Source organism: Schistocerca cancellata, chromosome 1, assembly GCF_023864275.1.
Source record: "Schistocerca cancellata isolate TAMUIC-IGC-003103 chromosome 1, iqSchCanc2.1, whole genome shotgun sequence".
In the NCBI taxonomy this organism is placed as follows: Eukaryota; Metazoa; Arthropoda; class Insecta; order Orthoptera; family Acrididae; genus Schistocerca; species Schistocerca cancellata.
In genome coordinates, this window is record NC_064626.1 from 332,110,958 (window position 1) to 332,132,669 (window position 21,712).

The window sequence follows — 21,712 nt, forward strand, 5'->3', positions numbered from 1 at the left end:
GACAAGAAATACACACAAACGACACAGTTGTAAACAAACTGCAGTAGCTGCCAGATGACGTCACTGCTCGAGATTCATCATGACAGAGAAAAGAGTGGGAGGCCGCATTTGGCCATTTACACTCCCGTGGTCCCGCGTAGAACGGGCTTAACAGCGATCGTACGCGTTAAATTTGTGCAAGTGGCCCTGTCTACACGGCAGAGGCTGGCGGAACCGCTGCATCAAGGGCAAACTTGCAAGCTCAAACATCCCGTGTAGAACGGGCTTAAAAATTAGTTATTCGAAATGCCTGTTCAACGTATATAATAATATTCTGAAATCCTGGTTGGTTGGAAGAATGGCGTATCTGCCGATTATATTTACATGCTTGCTGTTGGTTAGTTTGCCATTGCAGACACCATTTTCGTCTCCTGGTATTATTCCTTTTATAAATGTATTTGTTTCCATGATTTATCCCTGTGCAAAATCTATTTTCGGATCCAACACCTGAGTTTCGTTTTCCTTATATTTAACTCTTGTCATAGTTCTAAGGCCGTGACCTGCACTATAACATTCATACCAGCCCATATGATTTCAAATTAAAGCTGTGAAACTATGTAGAGTTTGTGACGCCCTGTCTGAACGGTAGCTCACGATGCTACTACAGCAAGCCACAATCTGTGGCAGGAGAGACATAAACATATTGTGTTGTGTTTTATCTTTAGTAACGAAAGACACTGATTTTGCCACCTGTTACTGACAGATTTGAAAGTAAACTGAATTACTCAAAGATTGTGGCGCTCACAAGATAATGACATTAGAGTAAATATATGTACTTAGATAGCAGAGAAGATGGATATGGGAAATACTTCTGAACCGCGTTCCATTCTTTCTGGGGTAAAAATACATATGTTATTTTATTCGCTGTTACGTATAACGCTACAGTTCCCCGACAAAACGCTCATAGCTCTTGTACGTCGAAGTAGTGTAAATGTGAGAAGCCTCCACTGGTAACCATATAAATGGCCACAGTTACTTGTACAACTTGTAGACAATATCCGAATTGTCTTCTCTTTGTGGCGGAGGTTTACAGCCTTTTCCGTCTTCAGTAAGACCATATGTTTCTCGGTCGCCCTGAATCTCTCTCAGCTGATTATTTATGATTGGTCACTTGTTTAACTAACCTGCCTTCTCCCATTCTGTTCACATGTTTGTATTTTATGCATCCTAGCTCTGTTCTTTTTTTTTTTCGTTTATAAAGTGATATATGAAGTTCTCGTTCTGTATGTTTTGTTTATGATCTCTGAGGGCTCGTCCTACAGCTTTCACCAAAAAATTTATCTCAGGCGACTCTATGCTTTTTGTCGTCTTATTTAATGTCCAAGATAAGTTTCCATATGTTAGAATAGGAGTTAATTTTGTCTCCTACCATGTCTTGCCATCTAGTGTTCTGTGTATTGCAGCATGTAGCATTAGAAAGTCATGTAATTTAGGCGTGACATTTGCATATTCATAGCTAATATTAACAGTTTGCATATTAATTGTAACTGGTGATTGGCTGTTGTGTACTCTCCTTGTACTTTGTTGTAATTAGTTGAATACAGTACCTGGAAATCGTTAATAAATGAAGATGGTACACCTCAACATGAAAGACCCTTTTCTGACAAAATAGACAGTTATGGATTTTCCAGGGGCGTTGTCTATAAGACGCTGGCTGACAAGTTCTGGACGTTTAACTGCTGTATCACTTTTCTCCAATAAAAAATGCTTTACGTCTATATGTTTTGTGCAGTGATGGAATTTAGGATTCTGTGTGGGTCTCACTGTTCCTCTATTATCAACCTTGAGGGCAGGAACTACTGTCAGCTTTCACCACCCTTAAGTCTGCACAGTTAAATTATTGCCTTAACAATGCCTTTTGCAGTGACTTACTTTGCTTCAGAGGCAGCAGGAGATTCATTACCTGTCTTTGCCTGAACTGGGAGGTAGCTCCGCTATAAGTGTAATAAAGGATATCGGTTGTTGATCTTTTATGTTGCATCCTCCAAAGTCTCCATCACCGTGGGAATTTAATGTGTCATTGCATGAATCTTAACAATAATTCACATATGCATACAGTATACTGGAATACTCATTGTAGCCTCACTACATCTTCTTTTAATGGTGAGTCAAGTCTTCAAAACAAAAATCTCACACTATAATTCAAATCAGGTCTTGCTCCAAGCATCAGGCTAAAGAAAATCACACTTTCCTGCGTTCCTTGTTTTTGCTTGTGACGTATCTGTTTCCTTTGCAGTAGGTTGATACAGATTTTCACTCTTGAAAATTGAAATGCTCCAGAATCTTCCTTTTATAAGCTTGGTGATTTATCTTGACTGCACCATCATCAGATCAGTCCAAGGAAATACAGTATGATGCCAGACTACCATGAATTCAGTTTTCAACTCCGCAGTGAAATTTCTGGCATCCTGCTGATCTTTGCCATAACTAATTGACTGCCTGTCTCTCTGCCATCAGTGCACCCTTCTGGTTGTTGGATATACACTGAGGTGACGAATGCTTTGGCTGCGTTTACACCACATGGACTGTCAAATTTTAGAAAGTCTGCGCATTATAGAAATGTTTTGTACCCAAGATTGCATTCAGAACTGTTTTTTCGATTGTTATCTTCAGATCTGACTTCTTTGGTTGTACATGTTATTCCATTGTGTGTTCATTAATCTTGGGATGTTTTGCCAGGGTTTCGACTATCTATCATCATGCCCTGGAGTGAGGAATATCCTCCCCACACCATCCTCAGTGGTATTTCACTGCCTACCCAACCTACGCAATTCCTTGTTTGTACCTTCACCGTCCCTGTTCCCAGCTCCTTGCCTTATGACTCACATCCTTACAAATAGACCTAGATGTGAGACCTGGGTAATGTGGTATGAATAATGAGCACACAATAGAACATGATACAGAACCAAAACAGTTTCTAAAGATCCGGAGATGACAGTCTTACCTGTCAAATCCGGTACTAAACACCAGTTTTGAACTTGATCTGGGCTATAAAAAATTTCTTTAAAGTATGTAAATTAATCTGAGCTATTGACTGGACGTCTTGTAGCTCTGTTGTCAACCCACCATGTTGTATGTGCTTCAACTAAATAGACCTCTTCACAGACTGTTTTCAGAACAGTTTTAGCACCTTCATGACTATCATTGCTTCAGTTAAGACTACTACTTGTTTCCACTTTTTACAGTCTTTTTCTCATAGCCCTTTGTTTTACAATAATTGCAAATGTTGCTTTTTCTTGATTAACCCATAAAATGTTTGTTTTTGCCATCTTGTTTTTGCTTCATTGTGGTTACCATTAGCACTTCTGACATTTTTGTCACTGTTGGAATTCTTCATAAAATTCCTCTCAAACATACATAACTGGACTGTTAATTCATTGAATGTTCTCTTTTCATCCTTTGTTAGTAACATCCAAATTGATGGAAACATTTTGAAGTCTCTTGTCAAAATATGCAAACTAACATGAAATCGAAAAAAATATTTACAGTTTATCTGGAAGTCCATTGTTCAACTCATTAAACAAACTTTTTAGTTTTTCTATATGAATTGAAACATCTTCACCTTGTATGCAGCCAAAAGAGAAAAAGTTTGTACAAGTTACAAAGAAATTATCTTTGGATGTGGCTTCAAACTGCAGCTTTAAGGCATCCTGTGTATTACTAGCTGTTTGTTTATGGCCTTTTGATACATGTGATCACTAATTCCATTTGTTACTATACACTTTGCAAAACTAAATCAAACAATAGAAAGTCCAGGCTGGAATAAGTACAGTAAGTCCCTCTGCAAATATGTCAAGGGTCTTAGTGAGGCCTTCACAGGTTGAAATTACCATCCCAGTCTTGCCCAGAAACAGATCTCCCATGCCTTGCCTCACCAGTCATCCATTATTCCCCACATACTCACTGTCCAGCCACAAAGATGCACTTATTTTGTGACGTTCTCCACCAGAATTTCGACTATCTCTCAACCTACGCTGAAATGAACGCCCTTCTCATCCCACCCACAGTGGTATTATGGTGCCTACCCAATCTAAACAATATACTTTTTTCATTCCTACTCTCCCTCTGCTTCCACCCCTTGCCTCATACCTCATGCCTTGCAATAGACCCAGATGCAAGACCCTTCCTATACATCCACCCACTACCACGTACTCCAGTCCTGTCACTGGGATCTTCTTCCCATCAAGAGCAGGGCCACCTGTGATAGCAGCCTTATGGACTACCAACTTAGCTACAACCATTGTGCTGGATTCTACATGGACATGACAACTAGCAAGCTGTCTGTCCCCATGAATGGCCTTTGCCAGATGGTAGCCAAAGAGAGAGCTGGAACACCCAGTTGCTGAATGACCATCCAACATGCGGTGCTTCATTTTAATGACTGGTTTTACAGCCTGTGCCATCTGCGTTCTTCCCACCAACACCAGCTTTCCAGAACTGTGCCAGTGAGAACTCTCCGTACAACATATCCTTTGTTCCTGTAACACAACACCCCCCCCCCCCCCCCCCGCCCCCGTAATCCACGTTTCTCCCTGTCCTCCATCTGCTATACCCTCCTCTGCTGTCACTCCAGTACTACATATGTCTTCTATTCCAGCAACCCACCTACATAGTCCTTTCCTCTTCTTTATCTCCCATCTCCCTCCCCCCCCCTTTTTCCCTCCACCCCTCCCGATCCCAGATAGCCTCCTGATCTGTCCCTAGCAGTGCTACCCTGTCCCTGCCACATCCCTGTGTTCTCCCACAGGCAGCACATCATTGTCCCCCTCCCCACCCCACACATTTTCCTTAGCCACACAACTCACCTCGGCTAGATGGCTGCTTGGATTATATTAAATTAGATTAGACTCAGTTTTCGTTCCAAAGACTCAAAAATGAGATGATTCTTGTGAGTGTGGAACATGTCACACACAGTCTATCACAGTGCCAGGTGACAATGGCCTTCTGTGTGTCAGTCGTATGAACATGTATGGTTTTCCTACTTCTGAAGAAAGACTTCGTCCAAGAGGTGAAGTATTTCTAGTATTCTCTTTATTGTCTCTTTGTGTGAATCAATGACTTTGGACAACCATTTACCTTATTATACGAATCCAACTGTTTCTTATACTTTTTGACTTATGCTTATCTTCTTCCAGTGACTGGAGCTTCACTGATTTCTTGTCAGTGACATCCACAAAGTGCATTCTAGGTAATCCAAATAGTCTCTTTACTTTCCTATTCCATGCAGTGTAGTCAGTTTCTCCAATTAGCAATTTAAGTACAGTATTCTTTGGCATGTTCTTTTCTGCAGAATTTTATCTCAGTATATAGAGTGTGATGAAAATTTACCTGTTGAATACAAATCTATTAATCCAAAACTCAGCTGGCAATGTTTCTCACCCTAAAACTCAGAGGACTCTATTCTAAACTGAGTTAACAACACGTTAACCTCAACTTCCTAGTGTATCAAGTAGCATGCTTAAAATTTCTCTTTTCGACAGTTAATTACACTAAAACAGTTCAGAAGTAGATTCTCCAACAACAGTTAAGTGAAACTATGCTGTAACCCGTTAAATTTAATAGTGTGTAGATTAATTGAAGTTTGCAATTTCTTTTTTGCATGACCATTTTATTCTCAGTCATAGATTGTTTTGAAAACAATTAAATACAATACATGGAGATGCTTAATACATGGAGATCTTTTCTTAACAGTAAGTGTTTAACTTCCCAGTACTATTATCTAGCAGTGTCATTTAGATATATACTGAACATAGTAAGTGAAAGGCTACACCCTTTTTGTACTCCTCTGATGATCTTCATTGATATTGTCTTCTCTTTCCATGGATGTATTATAACTTCTGTGTGCTGATACAAACTCCATAGTAGACATACGTGTACTAAATGCCTTGGATGGGTTCATTTCTTCCCTTTTAATCCAAAGCTTGCTTCTGCTTATTCTATTGAAAGCCCCTTTCGTAATGTGTGAATGCGGTGAGAGTATCCAGATTGTATTATTTTTGTTTTTCAGCGAATTGGCATACAGTAGTTACACTATCGTTACAACATACTGCCTTTCTAAAGCCATTGCTCCATTAGGAGGGTGTCGACTATCTTTCTCATTCTGTTGTTAGTCATTCATGTGTAGAGTTTGTGAGAAGTAATTAAAAGGCTTATTCATTCCACAATAGTTATCACAGATAGTTTTTTGTTTTTTTTAGAGCAAAATCACCTCTCCAGAATATCCAGTTATAAATTTCAGAGTCAGTACAAAATATATTATGAGGAAAAATTTTAATTTAGTTTGTTGGAAGTTGTCAGCTTATGATTTTAGGAAATTCCAGTCTGATGCTTCTATGTGAAGACGACTACATTGTCAGTTGTAATGTTTTGTAATATCCAAGTCATTACATTTATTATTGCGAGAACTTGTGTAGTGTACACTGCACCAAATATTATCAGTAAATAAATGAACTCTGCTACCTTCTTTATCTGCTTAGAACTCTATGCGACACTAAATTTGTTTTTCTCTTCTAAGTTGATGAAAGCTGGTAAGAAAAATATAATTCAGTGTAGATCACATGTTTTTGAATATGCATCTTTAATTTTCTCATTTTTTCCAAATCATATTAAATTGGTATTTACTTGGTCAGCTCGTTGACATTGGACTGAAAAGTGCACTTTTTCAGGTTTCACCGGTACTTGTACACAAAAATTCCTTTACATCATTCACTTTTTGCACAGAAGAACAGGATGTGTGTGCACACTCAAGGAAAGAATATTAAATCGGGTTGAACACGGAGGGGGCAAGAAATTGGTTGTGAATTTTTCAATGGATCAACTCTGCAATTACCCGAAGAACTGTGATTTTGAAGACCGTTTCTCTCAAAATGGAGTCTACTCCCTAACACCATCTATAACACTGTGTATTTTGTTGAACTGCAGTGTCATATGGTACCAGGTGCCTTTTCTATGAGTCTTGAGGTGCATTGTCTTTAGTTTTTCAGCAGATAGTTGCAATTTTGTTCTTTCAGTGTGTTGCTGGAGTTAGCCCATAGAAATACTGCACATTAAGTCTCTCTTGTGACATCCAGTTTTGATGGAAAATGTCAGTTTCTTTCCCATTACGGAGAAAATGTTTTTTGAATTTTACATGACCATTTGATAGAGCTGTCCCAGATTTGTTTTATCAAATGTATTGGTTGTTGTCGCAATTGGCTCCTTTGAAAGATCCTGCGTCTTTGTCCTTTGCTGAAATGTGCTCACTTCTGTCCGTATATTTTCAAAAGCATACACATGTGGTAGTTTCTCGTGTTGCCTTTTATCGTTGTCAAAAACAACCGAATCAATCCTATCGCGCTTGGGCTGCTGAACTTCGTGGTCTCAGTTGAAAGTGTCAATTTGTTACTGACGTTAACAAAGAATCCTACGCTGATTCCATGGTACGGGATGCTATTATCCGGTTGGCGCCCGACAAAGACGTTAGGCAACGTGCCCTTCAGTTGGAAAATCTGACTGGATGAAGTCCTATCCATCGCTCAGTCTTTTGAAATTTCTTGTGCCGCTGGAGCGCAAATAGAGGCAGGGGGTGACATTGGGGACGTACAACCTCTTTGCACTGTTGACGAAGCTTGCGGCGTGTCCCCCATAAACCCATAAACAAACCTCTAAGAAACTGCAGCAAAACCCACGGCAACTTCCTTCATGTCCGCAGTGTTTAACGAAACATTCACGGGAGGATTGTCCCCAATGTTGGGCCATGTGTTATAAATGCAAAAAGAAGGGTCATGTGTCATCCATTTGCAAATCCGACCGCATACCTGACGTTTATGAATGTGACACTGGTTCTGCTTCTGTGTTGTGTCAATGGTACTTCTTCCCTTTCAGGGAAGTTATTCCTCATTGTCCAAATCCTTGGTCGGGATGTTTGCATGCAGGTGGATACTGGTTCTGCTGCCACTATCATCAATTCTCAGACGTATCTTCAGTTGGGTTCTCCAATCCTATCACCTGTCACTAGGCAATTACGGACGTACAATAAACAGAAGATTTCTCTCTAGGGACAATTTAATGCTGCGGTATCTTAAAAATCCTTCATTCGCACTGTTCCCATCTTTGTGGTCGACCATAGTAACCCAGAGAATCTTTTTGGTTTTGATGCTTTTTCTGTTTTTGGGTTCTCCATAGATGACTCTGTCAATATCATCTCTGATGCTATTCCTTATGCTCAATTGGATTCCTTGTTGACGACATTTTCGTCCCTTTTTTCTCCTGGGTTAGGCCATGCAAACGACTTTGAAGCTCATATCACGCTCAAACCCAGTGCTCGGCCTAAGTTTTTTCAGGCTTGGCCCATTCCTGTGGCCCTTCGTGATTGGGTCAAATGGGAGCTGGATCGTCTCACTGCTTCGGGGGTCTTGCTTCCTGTCACTTCCAGTGAGTGGTCCTCTCCTGTTGTCGTTGCTAAGCCCAATGGTGATATTCGTCTCTGTGGCGATTTCAAAGCCACTGTACAAGCTCAATGCCTCATCAACACTTACCCTATGCCCCGACCTGAAGAATTGTTCACTAAACTTGCTGGAGGCCAGTATTTTTCTAAACTTGACCTGTCAGAAGCTTCTCATAAACTTCCTCTCGACGCTGCTTCCCGGCAGTTCCTGGTCCTTAACACGCCTTTCGGCCTCTATCAATAGCAACAATTGCCATTCGAGGTTGCCAGCGCCCCTGCTCTCTTTCAGTGATTCTTGGAATAATTATTGCTCCCAGTCCCAGGGTGTATAAATTACATGGACGACATTGTTGTCACTGGCTCCACCACTGAAGAACATCTTTAGAATCTCCACACCCTATTTCACGTCTTAAAGACTGCTGGTCTTAAGTGTAATCTTCAGAAATCAAAATTTTTTCAGGCATCTTATCACGTGCTTGGGGTTTCAACTCTCTTGGGATGGTATTCGTCTGCTTCAGCAAACTGTCACTGCGATTGATGCCCTTCCTTGCCCTACATCTGTTAAGGAACTGCAGGCCTTCTTGGGGAAAATAGCATACTATCACAGGTTTTTACCATTTGCGGCTTCGGTGGCTCAGCTGTTGCATCGCCTGTTGCATAAAAACATGCCCTTTCACTGGTCTGCATCATGCGATGCAGCTTTCCAGAAATTGAAGACTATGCTGAAACAGGCCCCGTGCCTGGCTACTTATCGACCTGGCCAACATCTTGTTCTTGCCACAGATGCCTCTCAATACGGGGTTGGTGCAGTCCTTGCGCACAGTTTTTCTGATGGTTCTGAACAACCCATTGCTTATGCCTCCAAAACGCTCATGGATGCCCAACGAAAATATTCTCAAATTGAAAAAGAAGCTTTGGCCATTATTTATACTCTTCGTAAGTTTGGTGTTTTCTCTATGGATCCAAATTTCATCTTGTTACGGATAACAAACCACTTGTTTCCTTGTTTCATCCATCAACGACACTACCCGACAAGGCTGCACACCACCTCCAGCGTTGGGCTCTTTACTTGTCTCGTTTCAATTATGAGATTCATTTCTGGCCGACGGCTCAACATGCGAATGCTGATGCACTGTCTCTCCTTCCCATGGGTCCTTAACTGGCATTCGATAGGGACGAACTTTTGTGTTTTCACCTGGATGTTGCCGAGCAGCGGGTTGTGGACGGGTTCCCCATCACCAGGGACCGGCTGGCGGCTGCTTCAGGTTCTGATCCTACCCTCTCCCGGGTTTTACGCTATATTCAGAAGGGTTGGCCAGATCGTCCGTCCGCTAAGACTTCTGATCCTTTTCGGAACTACTACGCTTTGCATTACTGCCTCACGGCTAGAGATGGTGTTATCCTTCTTTCCACCGAAAACGTTTCGCCGCATGTTGTGGTACCTGCGTCTTTGCGTGCTTCGATCTTGCGCCTCCTTCACCGAGGGCACTGGGGTGTCTCTCGCACAAAATCTCTGGCACGCCATCATGTGTACTGGCCCAGCATCGACTCTGAAATCGCACACATGGTCGCTGCCTGCGGCCCTTGTGCGTCACAGGCCGCCGCCCCGAAGTCATCTTTGTCGCCGTGGCCTTCGCCTGAGAAGCCCTGGGAGCGTATTCATGCTGACTTTGCGGGACCTTTTTTAGGTACTTACTGGCTTCTCGTTATTGACGCCTACTCTAACTTTCCTTTCATTGTCCATTGCACGTCGCCTACCACCGCGGCAACCACCAATGCTCTGGCTCGCATTTTCTCTTTGGAAGGCCTTCCCTCTACTTTTGTTACTGATAATGGTCCGCAATTTGCTTCATCTGATTTTGCGGATTTTTGTGCCCGTCACGGCGTCATGCATGTCATGGCCCCTCCGTTCCATCCACAGTCAAACAGTGAGGCTGAACGACTGGTTTGCGCATTTAAGGCTCAGATGACGAAACTCCTGACTTCTTCTGCTGCTGATGATGCGCTTATCCAATTTCTGGCTTCTTACCGTTTCACCCCCATGGGCAAACACAGCCCGGCTGAGCTCTTACATGGCCGACAGCCCCGCCCACTACTTCCTCTTCTGCGGCCTTACACCTCACAGCCGTGGGTGCCTTCGCTTGGCCGGTTCACCACCGGCGACCTTGTATGGGTACGGGGATATGGCAGGCGGCCAAAATGGAGTCCTGGCCGCATCTTACAACACCGTGGCTGATGCCTGTATGAAATCCAGACAGACACGGGTGTTGCAGTGCATCATTCGGACCAGCTTCGGCCTCGTGTGCCGGCAATGCCTGTTCAGAAAGCCGCTACACCACCTTCAGCTCTACCTGACGCTCGGGATCTTGGAATCTCTCATTACTCACAACGCAGTCCTCTCGCCATCATCTTGGAGCCAGCACAAGAACTGACGCCACCAGGAGACGTGCCCATGCAGGAACCAGATGACCATCATCTGTCGGAGCAACTCTACTCGCCTACTTCTCCTAGGGATTCCGACACATCGCCCATGTCTTCTGTTGTAACAACCGGACTTCCCACAACGGGCAGATTGGGGCATGGGGCCCCAGCAGGTTCGACCCCCACGTCTCCTGTCATCTCGACCCGTTATCATCGGGGACACTTCCGTCTGTACGGGAAGCCTCCTCCTCGAGACTTTACGGCCAGTCAAACAACACCTATGGACGTTAGCAATCTACAGGCCACCTCCATCAAGACCAGTACAAAAAATTCAAAGGGGGGAAAAGTGTTGTGACTCGCCCGATCTTTCAAAGTGCCGCCGCACAGTTACGCACGTTGTCTACACGCGGCGCTGTCTGCCAGCCATGCAGCAGCCGCACCACCTAAGCGGCCAGCCAGCCAGCGGCCGCTAGTCTTGGACTCAGTGCTGATTTGACTGTTACAGTGTACACACGTCTTACTTTGTTTACTTGATCTGTGACTTACATGTATTGTGTCGTCCTTGAAATATATTTGTTAAACTAGATGTTATAACAAATTCATGTCAGTATTTTGCAGCTGTGATGTATTAATCTAATTTTGGTAATATTCACACCTGTCAGCTACTGCTTTCTTTGGAATTGGAATTACTACATTATTTTGGAAGTCTGAGTGTTGCTCCCCAGTCTCACATTTTGCACATGAAGTGGAATTATTTGGTTATGGCTGGTTGTGTTAAGAACATCAGTAATTCTGAGGGAATATCTACTACTCCAGGGGCCTTGTTTTGACTTGAGTTTTTCAGTGCTCTGTCAAATTCTTCTCGCAGCATCATATCTCCTGTCTCATCTTCATCTTTCCCTTGTGTAGACACATTATATACTCCTTTCATCTTTCAGCTTTTTCTCCTTTGCTTAGAACTTGTTTTCCACAAGGTCTCAGTATTCATATGGGTATTTGTCTTTTCTCCAAACCGAGCAAAGGGCTCAGTTTGTAGCACACTAGACCTGCATTTTGGAAGACAATAGTTCAAATCCATGTCCCACGATCCATTTCCCCGAATGACTCCAGGCAAATGGTAAGATGGTTTCTTTGAAAGGGCATGGCTAATTTCCTCCTTCAACCTTGAAACAATCGGAACTTGTGCTCTGTCTGTAATGACCTCAATGTTAATGAGGCATTTAACACTGATCTTCCCTCCTTTCCTCCAAAAGCCTCTTTCATTTTCCTGTGGGTGGTATCTGTCTTTTCACTTGTTATACAGGGTTTTTCTGTAGAAGCATGCAAAAATGTAACGAAACATAGAGGATGCTCCACTGAACAATTTGAGGTAGGGAACCTGGAGTTGGAGAAGCCAGATTAAGAAGATATTAGTAGAATCACATTATTGTGTACTTTTTTATTTACGTTTGTTACAGTTAACTGCAAATACCATCATTAATACAGTGAATGCACCATTTGAATTGTATCTTACAAAATGTACTGAAACTGGTGGCCATCAACCTCACTGCAAGAATGACATTGGCAAACAAGATTCTGACACACCTTGACAAATATCCATGGTGTGTTTCAAATCACGTAACAGGCAGCTGCAATTCCGGCAACTAATTCCACCTCCGTATCCACTGGGATCTAATACACAAGTGACTCGACATCCCCACAGTAAATAATCAAGGGCCTTCAGGTCAGGTGACCTAGCAGGCAATAGAATAGGACCTCCCCTTCCAATCCAACAACCAGGAAGTACCGCACTGAGATGGTTGTGGACACCCACACTGAAGTGAGGCATTGCACTGTAATATTGTATCCACTTCCTCTCAAGAATAGCCAAGGGTATGTTCTCAAACAGCTCAAGTAGAACTCTTTGTGCCAACCTCATGTAAAGTAAATAAAACCTTGCATCATGACTTCCTACTAATCAGGCTCATCCTCTTTGTTTCCTTGCAGGAAATAAAGAATATATATGTAAATAAACAGCACAGTACATGTAAATTTTTATGCATGTTATTGTAATCAAGCTGGAAAACAGTAATGCTAGACAAAGCCGTAGAAAAGTTTACTTCCTATCTCCTTAAGTTGGCTTCTCCAACCCCATGTTCCTTACCAAGATTGGTCAGTGGAGCATTCACTATATCCTGTTATATTTTTGCACGCTCTTATGGAAACACCCTGTACATGCTTCTGTAGGCTAGCATTTGTCCTCAACCATTGCTGTTCAGCTATTTTGCACTATCTGTTAATCTCATTTTTTAGATGTCTCTGTTCCTTTTCACCTGCTTAATTTGCTTTTTATGTTATGTCTTTTCATCAGTTGAATTCAGTATCTCCTGTGATATCCAAAGGTTTCTAATAGGCCTTATTTTTTTACCTTTGATTCTCTGCTGCCTTCACTGTTTTACCTTTTAATACTACTCATTTGTCTTTTGTATTCTCTTTTGATTTCAGTCACTTACCGGCTAATGTGCTCTTTGAAACTCTCAACAACCTCTGGGTCTTTCAACTTATCCATGCACCATTTCCTCAATTTACCACCTTTTTGCCATTTCTTCAGTTTTGATCTACATTTCATAAACAATAAATTGTGGTCAGAATCCATATCTGTCACTGGAAATATCTTACAGTGTATAATCTCCATCTTACCATTATATAATCAGTCTGAAAACTTTCAGTATCTCCAGGTCACTTCCGCATATACAACCTTGTTTCGTTATTCATAATCTAAGTGTGAGCAATGAATAAATTATGCTCTGTACCAAATTCTACCAGTTGGCTTTTTATTTCATTTCCCCCAGTCCATATTTTCCTACTGTTTTTCCTTCTCTTCCTTTTCATGCTATCAGATTCCAGTCCACCATTACAATTAAATTTTCGTATCCTGAATAATTTCTTTTATCTCGTCACACATTCTTTCAATCTCTTCATCAACTGCTGAGCTAGCTGGCATATAAACTTGTACTGCTGTGGTGGGTGATGGCTTTTGTCTGTCTTGGCTGTGATGACTGCATTCACTATGCTGTCCATTGTAGCTGACCTCCATTCCCATTTTTTAGTCATTATTAGAGGTACTCCTACATTATCCCTATTTAATTTTGTGTTTATAAGTTATCCATAAAATCCTGTTCATCCGGCCACCAAACTGTAGAAATTTGCATTATATCTAACTTCAAATTATCCATTTCCCTTTTTAAATTTTCTAACCTAAATATGTGATAAAGGGATCTAACATTCCACACTTCACCCCCAAACAATGCCGGTCTTGAAACTTCCTGGCAGGTTAAAACTGTGTGCTGGACTGAGATTCGAACTCAGGACCTTTGCCTTTCGCGGGCAAGTGCTCTACCATCTGAGCTACCGAAGCACGAGTCATGCCCTGTCCTCACAGCTGTACTTCTGCCAGTATCTCTTCTCCTACCTTCCAAGCTTTACAGAAGCTCTCCTGCGAACCTTGCAGAACTAGCACTCCTGAAAGAAAGGATATTGCGGAGACATGGCTTAGCCACAGCCTGGGGGATATTTCCAGAATGAGATTTTCACTTCAGAGTGAAAATCTCAGATGGTAGAGCACTTGCAAAGGTCCCAAGTTCGAGTCTCGGTTCGGCACACAGTTTTAACCTGCCAGCAAGTTTCGTATGAGTGCACACTCTGCTGCAGAGTGAAAATCTCATAATGCCAGTCTTATTTTTCCTCGTGACAACATCTTCCTGAGTTGTTCCCACCTGGGGTTCCGAATGGGGGACTATTTTACCTCCGGAATATTATACCCAAAGGGATTCCAACATCATTAAATCATACAGGAGAGCTGCTTGCCTTCAGAAAGAGTAACAGCTATAGTTTCCCCTTGCTTTCAGCCAGTCGCAGTACAGCACAGCACTGCCATTTAGCTGATATTATAAGGCCAGATCAGTTAATAACCCAGACTGTTGCCCCTGAAACTATTGAAAAGGCTACTGTTGTTTCTCTTTAGGAACCACATGTTTGTATGGCCTCTCCACAAATACCCCTCCATTGTGGTTCCACCTAATGCCTACCTGTATTGTTAGGCATGCAAATCATCCCACCTTGGCAAGGTCCTATGTTCACAGGGGACACGCATTTATATGGTATGAGTAACTTAACATAATAAACCAATTATGTAAACAATAATGTTAGAGTTACGTTGGGACTTGGTTCTCTCTAAACTCTTAACAAACCTACACCACCTTTCCAAGCCTTTCTGCATTCACAAAACTTCACTATCCATTCTTTGTTAGGCTCTCTTCATTAAGTTACTGGAAGTATAATTGGATCTAAAATGCGAAAGAGAAAAACAACAAAAACATTCTGGTGGAAACATACACAATAAAAACAGTACCCTATTATCTGTTTATACATGGCATGTGGCACTTGTAGCAGTGGAGGGTATATGAAGCGTGTCGGGGGATGCAGAAAAATGTGTGGTTGTAATCCGGAAACATAGAAATTTATCTGAAGATCAAAAGGGCATGATCATTGGGCTTTCGGGCCAAGGTTGGAAGCATTTTCGAAATGGTTAAATTTGTAAAATGTTCACATGCTGCCATGGTTAAAGTGTACCATGCATGCCAAAATGGTGTTATCCAGAACTGGCGTCAAGGCAACTGTTGTGCACCATTAGCCATTGATGAAGCTGAACGAAGGCTGCAGAGGTATGTACGGGCAAACAGACATGCAACTGTTGAGCAAATGACTGTCCAGATGAACAAAAGGGCTGCAAACAGTGTATTCTCAATGACTGTTCAGTGAACATTGCTGCATAGGGGTCTCTGTTGCAGGCTCCTGGTTCATGCATCCATGCTGATTTCTGTTCACTGACAACAAAGGCTGGAATTTGTACGCCAGTACAGCAACAGGACATCCACCAAGTAACGACAGGGAGCCTTTTCTGATGAATCTCTTTTTATGCTCCATTGCACAGATGGCCATTGGCGTGTATCTCATGAAATGATTGGAAGCAAACATCATCCAAGAATCATTGGAAGGGTCTAGGCTGGAGGAGGGAGTATTAGGGTCTGGGAAATGTTTCTGTGGCAGCCCCTGGATGATCTCATCATTCTGGAAGGCATAATGATCAACACAAGTATGCACATATCCTTGGGAATTGTGTCCACTCCCACACACAGTTTGTTTTTCAACATGATAGCATACACCAGCAGGACAGTGCACCGTGTCACACAGCTCACAGTGTGTGTGCATGGACCAAAGAGCACCAGGATGAGTTTAGGACCCGAAGAGCACCAAGGTGAGTTTAGGACCACACTGATAGGGCTGTTTACTCCATGGATCTTCAGCTGAGAAACCCAGTGCAATTGGCCACAGCACTGGAATCAGTGCGGTTCCACATCCCTGTCGGTACCTTCCAGAACCTCATTGTCTCTCTACCTGCATGCTCATAGCAGTCTGTGCTGCAAAAGGTAATTATTCAGGCTTTTGTCCAGTGGTCACATTTGTGTGACTGGACTGTGTAATTGCATTCTGTTAATATCTTGAACAATTAGCAGTTCTTTGAGACAATATACAAACCTGAAGGGCAAAAGCTTTTCTTATGTGTATCTATGTTTCCAATTGAGTTCCTCTCCTTGATGTAAGCTGCAATAAAAAGTATGATTTCAACATGGATCACAGATCTTTAAATATGAATACTTATTTTTGTCTCATTTTTCCAAATCAAGTAATTTGTATTTACATGGTCAACTTATTGGTATTGGACTATGAATGTGTCCTTTCGCAGGCTTCAGCAATAGTTCTACCTAAAGCTATATATCACTGATTTTTCACTAATTTCATCTGACAACATGATTTTAGCTGTCTTGTGATCTTAATGTAAATACTTCAAAAGTAAAGGGGGCCACTCACTGAAAAGCAGAAGTGCTGAATCATTGACAGACACAAAAAAAAAAAAAAAACACACATGCTAGCTTTCAGAGCAATCCAGACACAGAATGCTATGTGGTCAACTATTTTCTTGGAAACAGTTTGGCAGTGGCCATTCATCCTGGTCAGCAGCTGGTTGGTAGCCGTACTGACTTAAAAAGCTGTACTCTGTTTGCAGCAGAGTTGGTATACAACGTGTCTGCTTTCACAGGTGGCCCTGCCTCTTAAGGGGTATGATAAGCTTGTGACAGGACTGGAATAGGAAGTACTGAGGAGGTGGATTTGGCAGGTCTTGCACCTTGGTCTACAGCAGATTGAGAGTAAGAGTGGCATAGGGATAGATAAGATGTTGTATTAGTTGGGAGGGTGATGGAACCCCACATCAGGAGGGGTATGGTGGATGTTTTGTAGGATGTTTCTCATTTCAGGGCATGGTGAGAGTTTTTCCAGTCAAGGAAGATACTGGGCGATGAGGAGGATGCTCCTTTTGTAGCTGATTCTTGGGGGTTGGTGGAAGGATTCAGGGTGTGTGAGGATATGGCACGGAAAACCTGTCTATGAAGGCCGTCATAAGTCCTCCAGCATACCGGACAAGAGAGTTCTTGTCCCAGCAGATATGTAATCACATTGCCCACAGGTGGCCAGGCTGTATAGGATGAATTTTCAGGTGTGGTACATATGACAGCTGTCGAAATGTAGTAATGTTGGTGCTTATTGAGTTCGATGTGAACGAAGGTGTGGAGGTCAACATCTAAGATAGTGGATTGTTGACTTTTGAGGTGGACTAGGTGAAGCAGATGGGAGACAAAGTGTTGAGGTTGTGAAGAAATGAGAATAGGGTGGCTTGGCCTTAAGTCCAGATCATGAAGGTGTCATCAATGAACCTGAATCAGACTAGAGGTTGGGAGTTTTGGGAGGGTAGGAAGGTTTCCTCTAGAAGGCCCATAAAAAAGTTGGTATAGTAGGGCACCATACATGTGCCCATGACTGTCCACGGATATATTTGTATACGTTCCCTTCAAAGAAAAAGTAGTTGTGTGTCAGGATATAGTTGGCAAAGTGTGTAACGAATGAGGTAGTGGGTTTCGAACCTGAAGAGCATGTTGAAGGTGGGTGTGCTGTGAGGCATTGTTGAGAGGGTTCACTGTGGATAGGCTAGGTGTTGATGGATAGTGGTGTCCCAAGATGAGAGTAGGATGTCAACAGGTTGGATGATTTATGGAGGTGATATCTGGAAAGCTCTACAGGTGTTGGAGTACAAGGGTTTCAGTTTCGGAGATGTAAACCAGCTTGTCAATCCCTCATAGTGCCCAGAAACTGCCTAACCGACCTTTTTAATTTATAACATCCTCCAAACTTCTATTCCAACAGTCCACAAAATCCAGAGCCCAGTCAAACCCAAAACACTGTTGGTAATCTTTCAAACACAAAGCTCGGTCCCACAGAAGTTTCAGTCCACTCTAAAGGCCTCACCTTCAGCCCCCACCCATAGTTTAACCACGTTGATTTTGTTAAAGACTTACTCTCCTCCTCCTGTAACTTACAGTAGAAACACTTCTTTGCCACCAGTCCTTCCAACCAAAGCCAGCCTAATTCCAAGATTGAACCTTGCCTCTCTCAGTATGTAGCACCATCCAACTGTGACCCTCGTCCCTCTCCCACCTAGCCACCCTCTGGTCATCTTGCAGGATTTCCTTACCTTCAACTTAGTCAAACCATTCTTCCCAATATCCCTTCCTAAGAGCACTAACCTTTCAGCACAAGAAAGGCCAGCCATACACAACATTTAAACACCATGACCTAATCATCCTACCTTCAGGCAAAGGCTCCATCAGTGTCATGATGTCATAGTGACTACCTGGTAGAATGCCTCTGCCAATAGTCTGATGTCTCCGCCTAAATCCTTTGTCATAGTGATCCCATCACAGAAGTCCACCATAACCTAAAATCCCTACTGAAATCTGTAGGCCCTTCCTAGAACCTCTCCCCAGATCCCATCTCCCTCCTCATCCCAATGACACCCTGAATACCCAGCTCCTATGTGTTCCACAAAATCCTGGATGCCCTGTCGCAGCTGGCTATTGTACTACCACTGAAATAACTTCTCCTCTTGTTGACAAACACCTCCAACCAGTTGCCCAAAACTAGCCTCCCACATTCGTTTACCGACTTAACAGCATCCCAACCCCTTTACCTCCTGGATCCCTGATCTTCTCTTTTGATTCCATCTCCATATACCGAAACATCCCTCATGCCAATGGCTTTGTTACTATCAAACACTATCTCTCCCAATGTGCTTCAGACTCCAAACCTACTACCTCATTCCTTACGCAACTCACCAGCTATATCATTACACATAACTACTTTTCCTGTGAAGGGAAGATATACAAACAAATCTTCAGCACAGGCGCCTCTATGCCAATCTGTTTGCAAGCAATCTAAAGGAAACCTCCCTAACCTCCAAAAACTCCCAATGTATAGTCTGGTTCAGGTTCATTGATGATATCTTCACGATCAGGCCTCGGAGCCCAGACAGCCTATTTCCATTCCTTCACACTCTCAACACCATCTCTCCCATCCACTGCACCTGGTATGTCTCAACCAATGTTCCACTATCCTAGAAGTTGAGCTCCACCTCTGTGATGGCTCCTTCAGTATCTCTGTCCACATCGAACCCACTAAACACCAATAGTACCTACCTTTCGACAGCTGCCATCTCTACACCAAAATCCCTCCTATATAGCCTGGCCACTTGTGGACAATGTATCTGGAGTGACGAGAAATTCCTTGCCCAGTATGCTGAAGGTCTCATGAAGGCCTTCTCAGATAGGTACTGTTCCACAGACCAACTCCGCACACAGATTTTCCAAGCCATATCCTCACATGTCAATCCTCCAACCACCACCAAGAAACATCTACAAAAGGAGCACCCCTTCATCATCCAGTATCGTCCTGGACTGGAACAACTGAACCATATCCATCAGGACTTTGATTATCTCTATTCATGTCCTGAAATATGGGACATCTTACCAAATACCGTTCCTGAAGTGGTATTCCATTGCCTGCCCAACATACACATCATCCTAATCCATCCCACTACCACTCCCTCTCCCAACCTGTTGCGACGAGGATCCCTGTACAAGACCAAGGTCCAAGACCTGCCCAATCCTCCTATCCAACACCTTGCACTCACTCCCATGCTGTCAAAACGCTTATCCTTCCCCATCAGATGAAACCAGCCATATGATATACCAACTCTGCACTGTACAGCTATCTATGTTAGTATGGCTACTAACCAGCTGCTGACCAGGATGAATGGTCACCGCCAAGCTGTTTCCAAGGAAAAAGTTGACCACCCAGTAGCACAAAATGTGGCCCCCCCATCTCATATTTGTAGTTGGCAAATCAACAGCTTTTAAACAAAGGTATTACTTTTGAATACTTAACACTTTTGAGAAACACTTCTTCACTGAATGATATTTTAATATTGCCCTTCAAGTGCATTTGTGTATGTGGAGCAGTTGCAATTACAGTTGATTCTAAGTGTTTGATTTGTACATACTGAGATTATGGATATGTATCCTAATACCTTTAACACCTCATGTCAGTTTGTTGGAACTGTTTTAATGTTAATAGTAAGCTTTAACATTTAAAATTTTCTTATTTAAGTTCAAATATAAAATGTGTGATGCATTTTAATAGTAATTATTTACATAACTTGGCAACTCTTTGTCTTCAACAGTCCTACTTAAGTTTTTATACCTTTGACTATTATTTTTTGATCTTTGCATCTAATCGCAGCTTCAAATTTTACTATTCTCAATACCGAACTGAACTTTTTGCCAAACTGTTATGGTAAGCACTTTTTCCTTCACTCTTTCCTTTCAGTAGCCCTTGCTGTAACCTATAAATACAGGATATGTGAATGTTACCCTTCGAGAACTGTACATTTTCAAAGGACAACAAGAATTTTCAATTCCTTTGATGTATTTCCTTGTATATTTTAATGTGAGTTCCGTTCTAAAGTCTATATATAATCTTTTACAGATCAAAAGTGCAGAAGACTCTATAAAGTATGGTTTTTACAGAATAGAAGCTCTGGAAAGGAACCTCAGAAGCAGGCATCTTTCATCTGATGAAAGGTACTTGGTTTTTACATTTTGCTTAGTTGGCATACAATGATATGAATGGTGTTGTTTTTCAAATTCTCATAGTTCATATGTTTGCATGTTTCTAGATAGTAGTATGTTTCTTAAGAATACTTTGACGCAAAGGCCATGTTTTTATAGTTTTGCTGCACTCTGGTTACTTTTTCAGGTTATCTGTTCTACATATTACCTCCCGTGTATCTTTCTACTGTGATTTTGTGACAAAATACAATTAATGCCAGTGTGTTTCCATAATATTATCTACTCATAACAAGTGAAACCCTTTTGTTGCAGGCAGCGTATTGAAGGAGAGCTTGAAGAAGTGAAAGAAGAACTAAAAAGGAATCAGCATGAATTAAAGCATCTTCAGAAAGAAAATACCAAATCATTTGCTATGGCTGCAATTTTAATGTTCCTTTGTTTCTTAGTATTTGGTGTATACAAAATATTACAGAATAAGCAATAGATAACACACCATTGTTCAAGAATAGAATTTTCAGTTTTAATATTTTTATTACTGATCGCAAATCCTGTAATGTATAAACTAATATTTCAGACAGTGATATTTACTTATTCATTATGTTCTTGTACGTGATGGTGACAAAATTTATCATCTTATATTATGGAGCATCAAATTAAGAAACCAGTCTCAAAATACACCATACCTGACTTGGAAGAACACAGTTCAAATCTATAGCTACATTCATACTCCTGAAACGACTGCTTAAATGCCTGTAGGTGCACAGTAATT

At 42.0% G+C, this 21,712-nt stretch overlaps 1 protein-coding gene across 1 annotated transcript; it reads left to right on the forward strand.

The window, feature by feature from the left end:
* Positions 1 to 681: 681 nt before the first annotated feature.
* On the forward strand, positions 682 to 21,467 carry LOC126173305 (uncharacterized). The gene is made up of 3 exons (XM_049920946.1): positions 682 to 876; positions 20,861 to 20,955; positions 21,256 to 21,467. Exons 1-3 carry the CDS (start codon positions 832 to 834, stop codon positions 21,425 to 21,427), a joined length of 312 nt encoding a protein of 103 aa, XP_049776903.1. The 5' UTR covers positions 682 to 831; the 3' UTR covers positions 21,428 to 21,467.
* Positions 21,468 to 21,712: the final 245 nt, after the last annotated feature.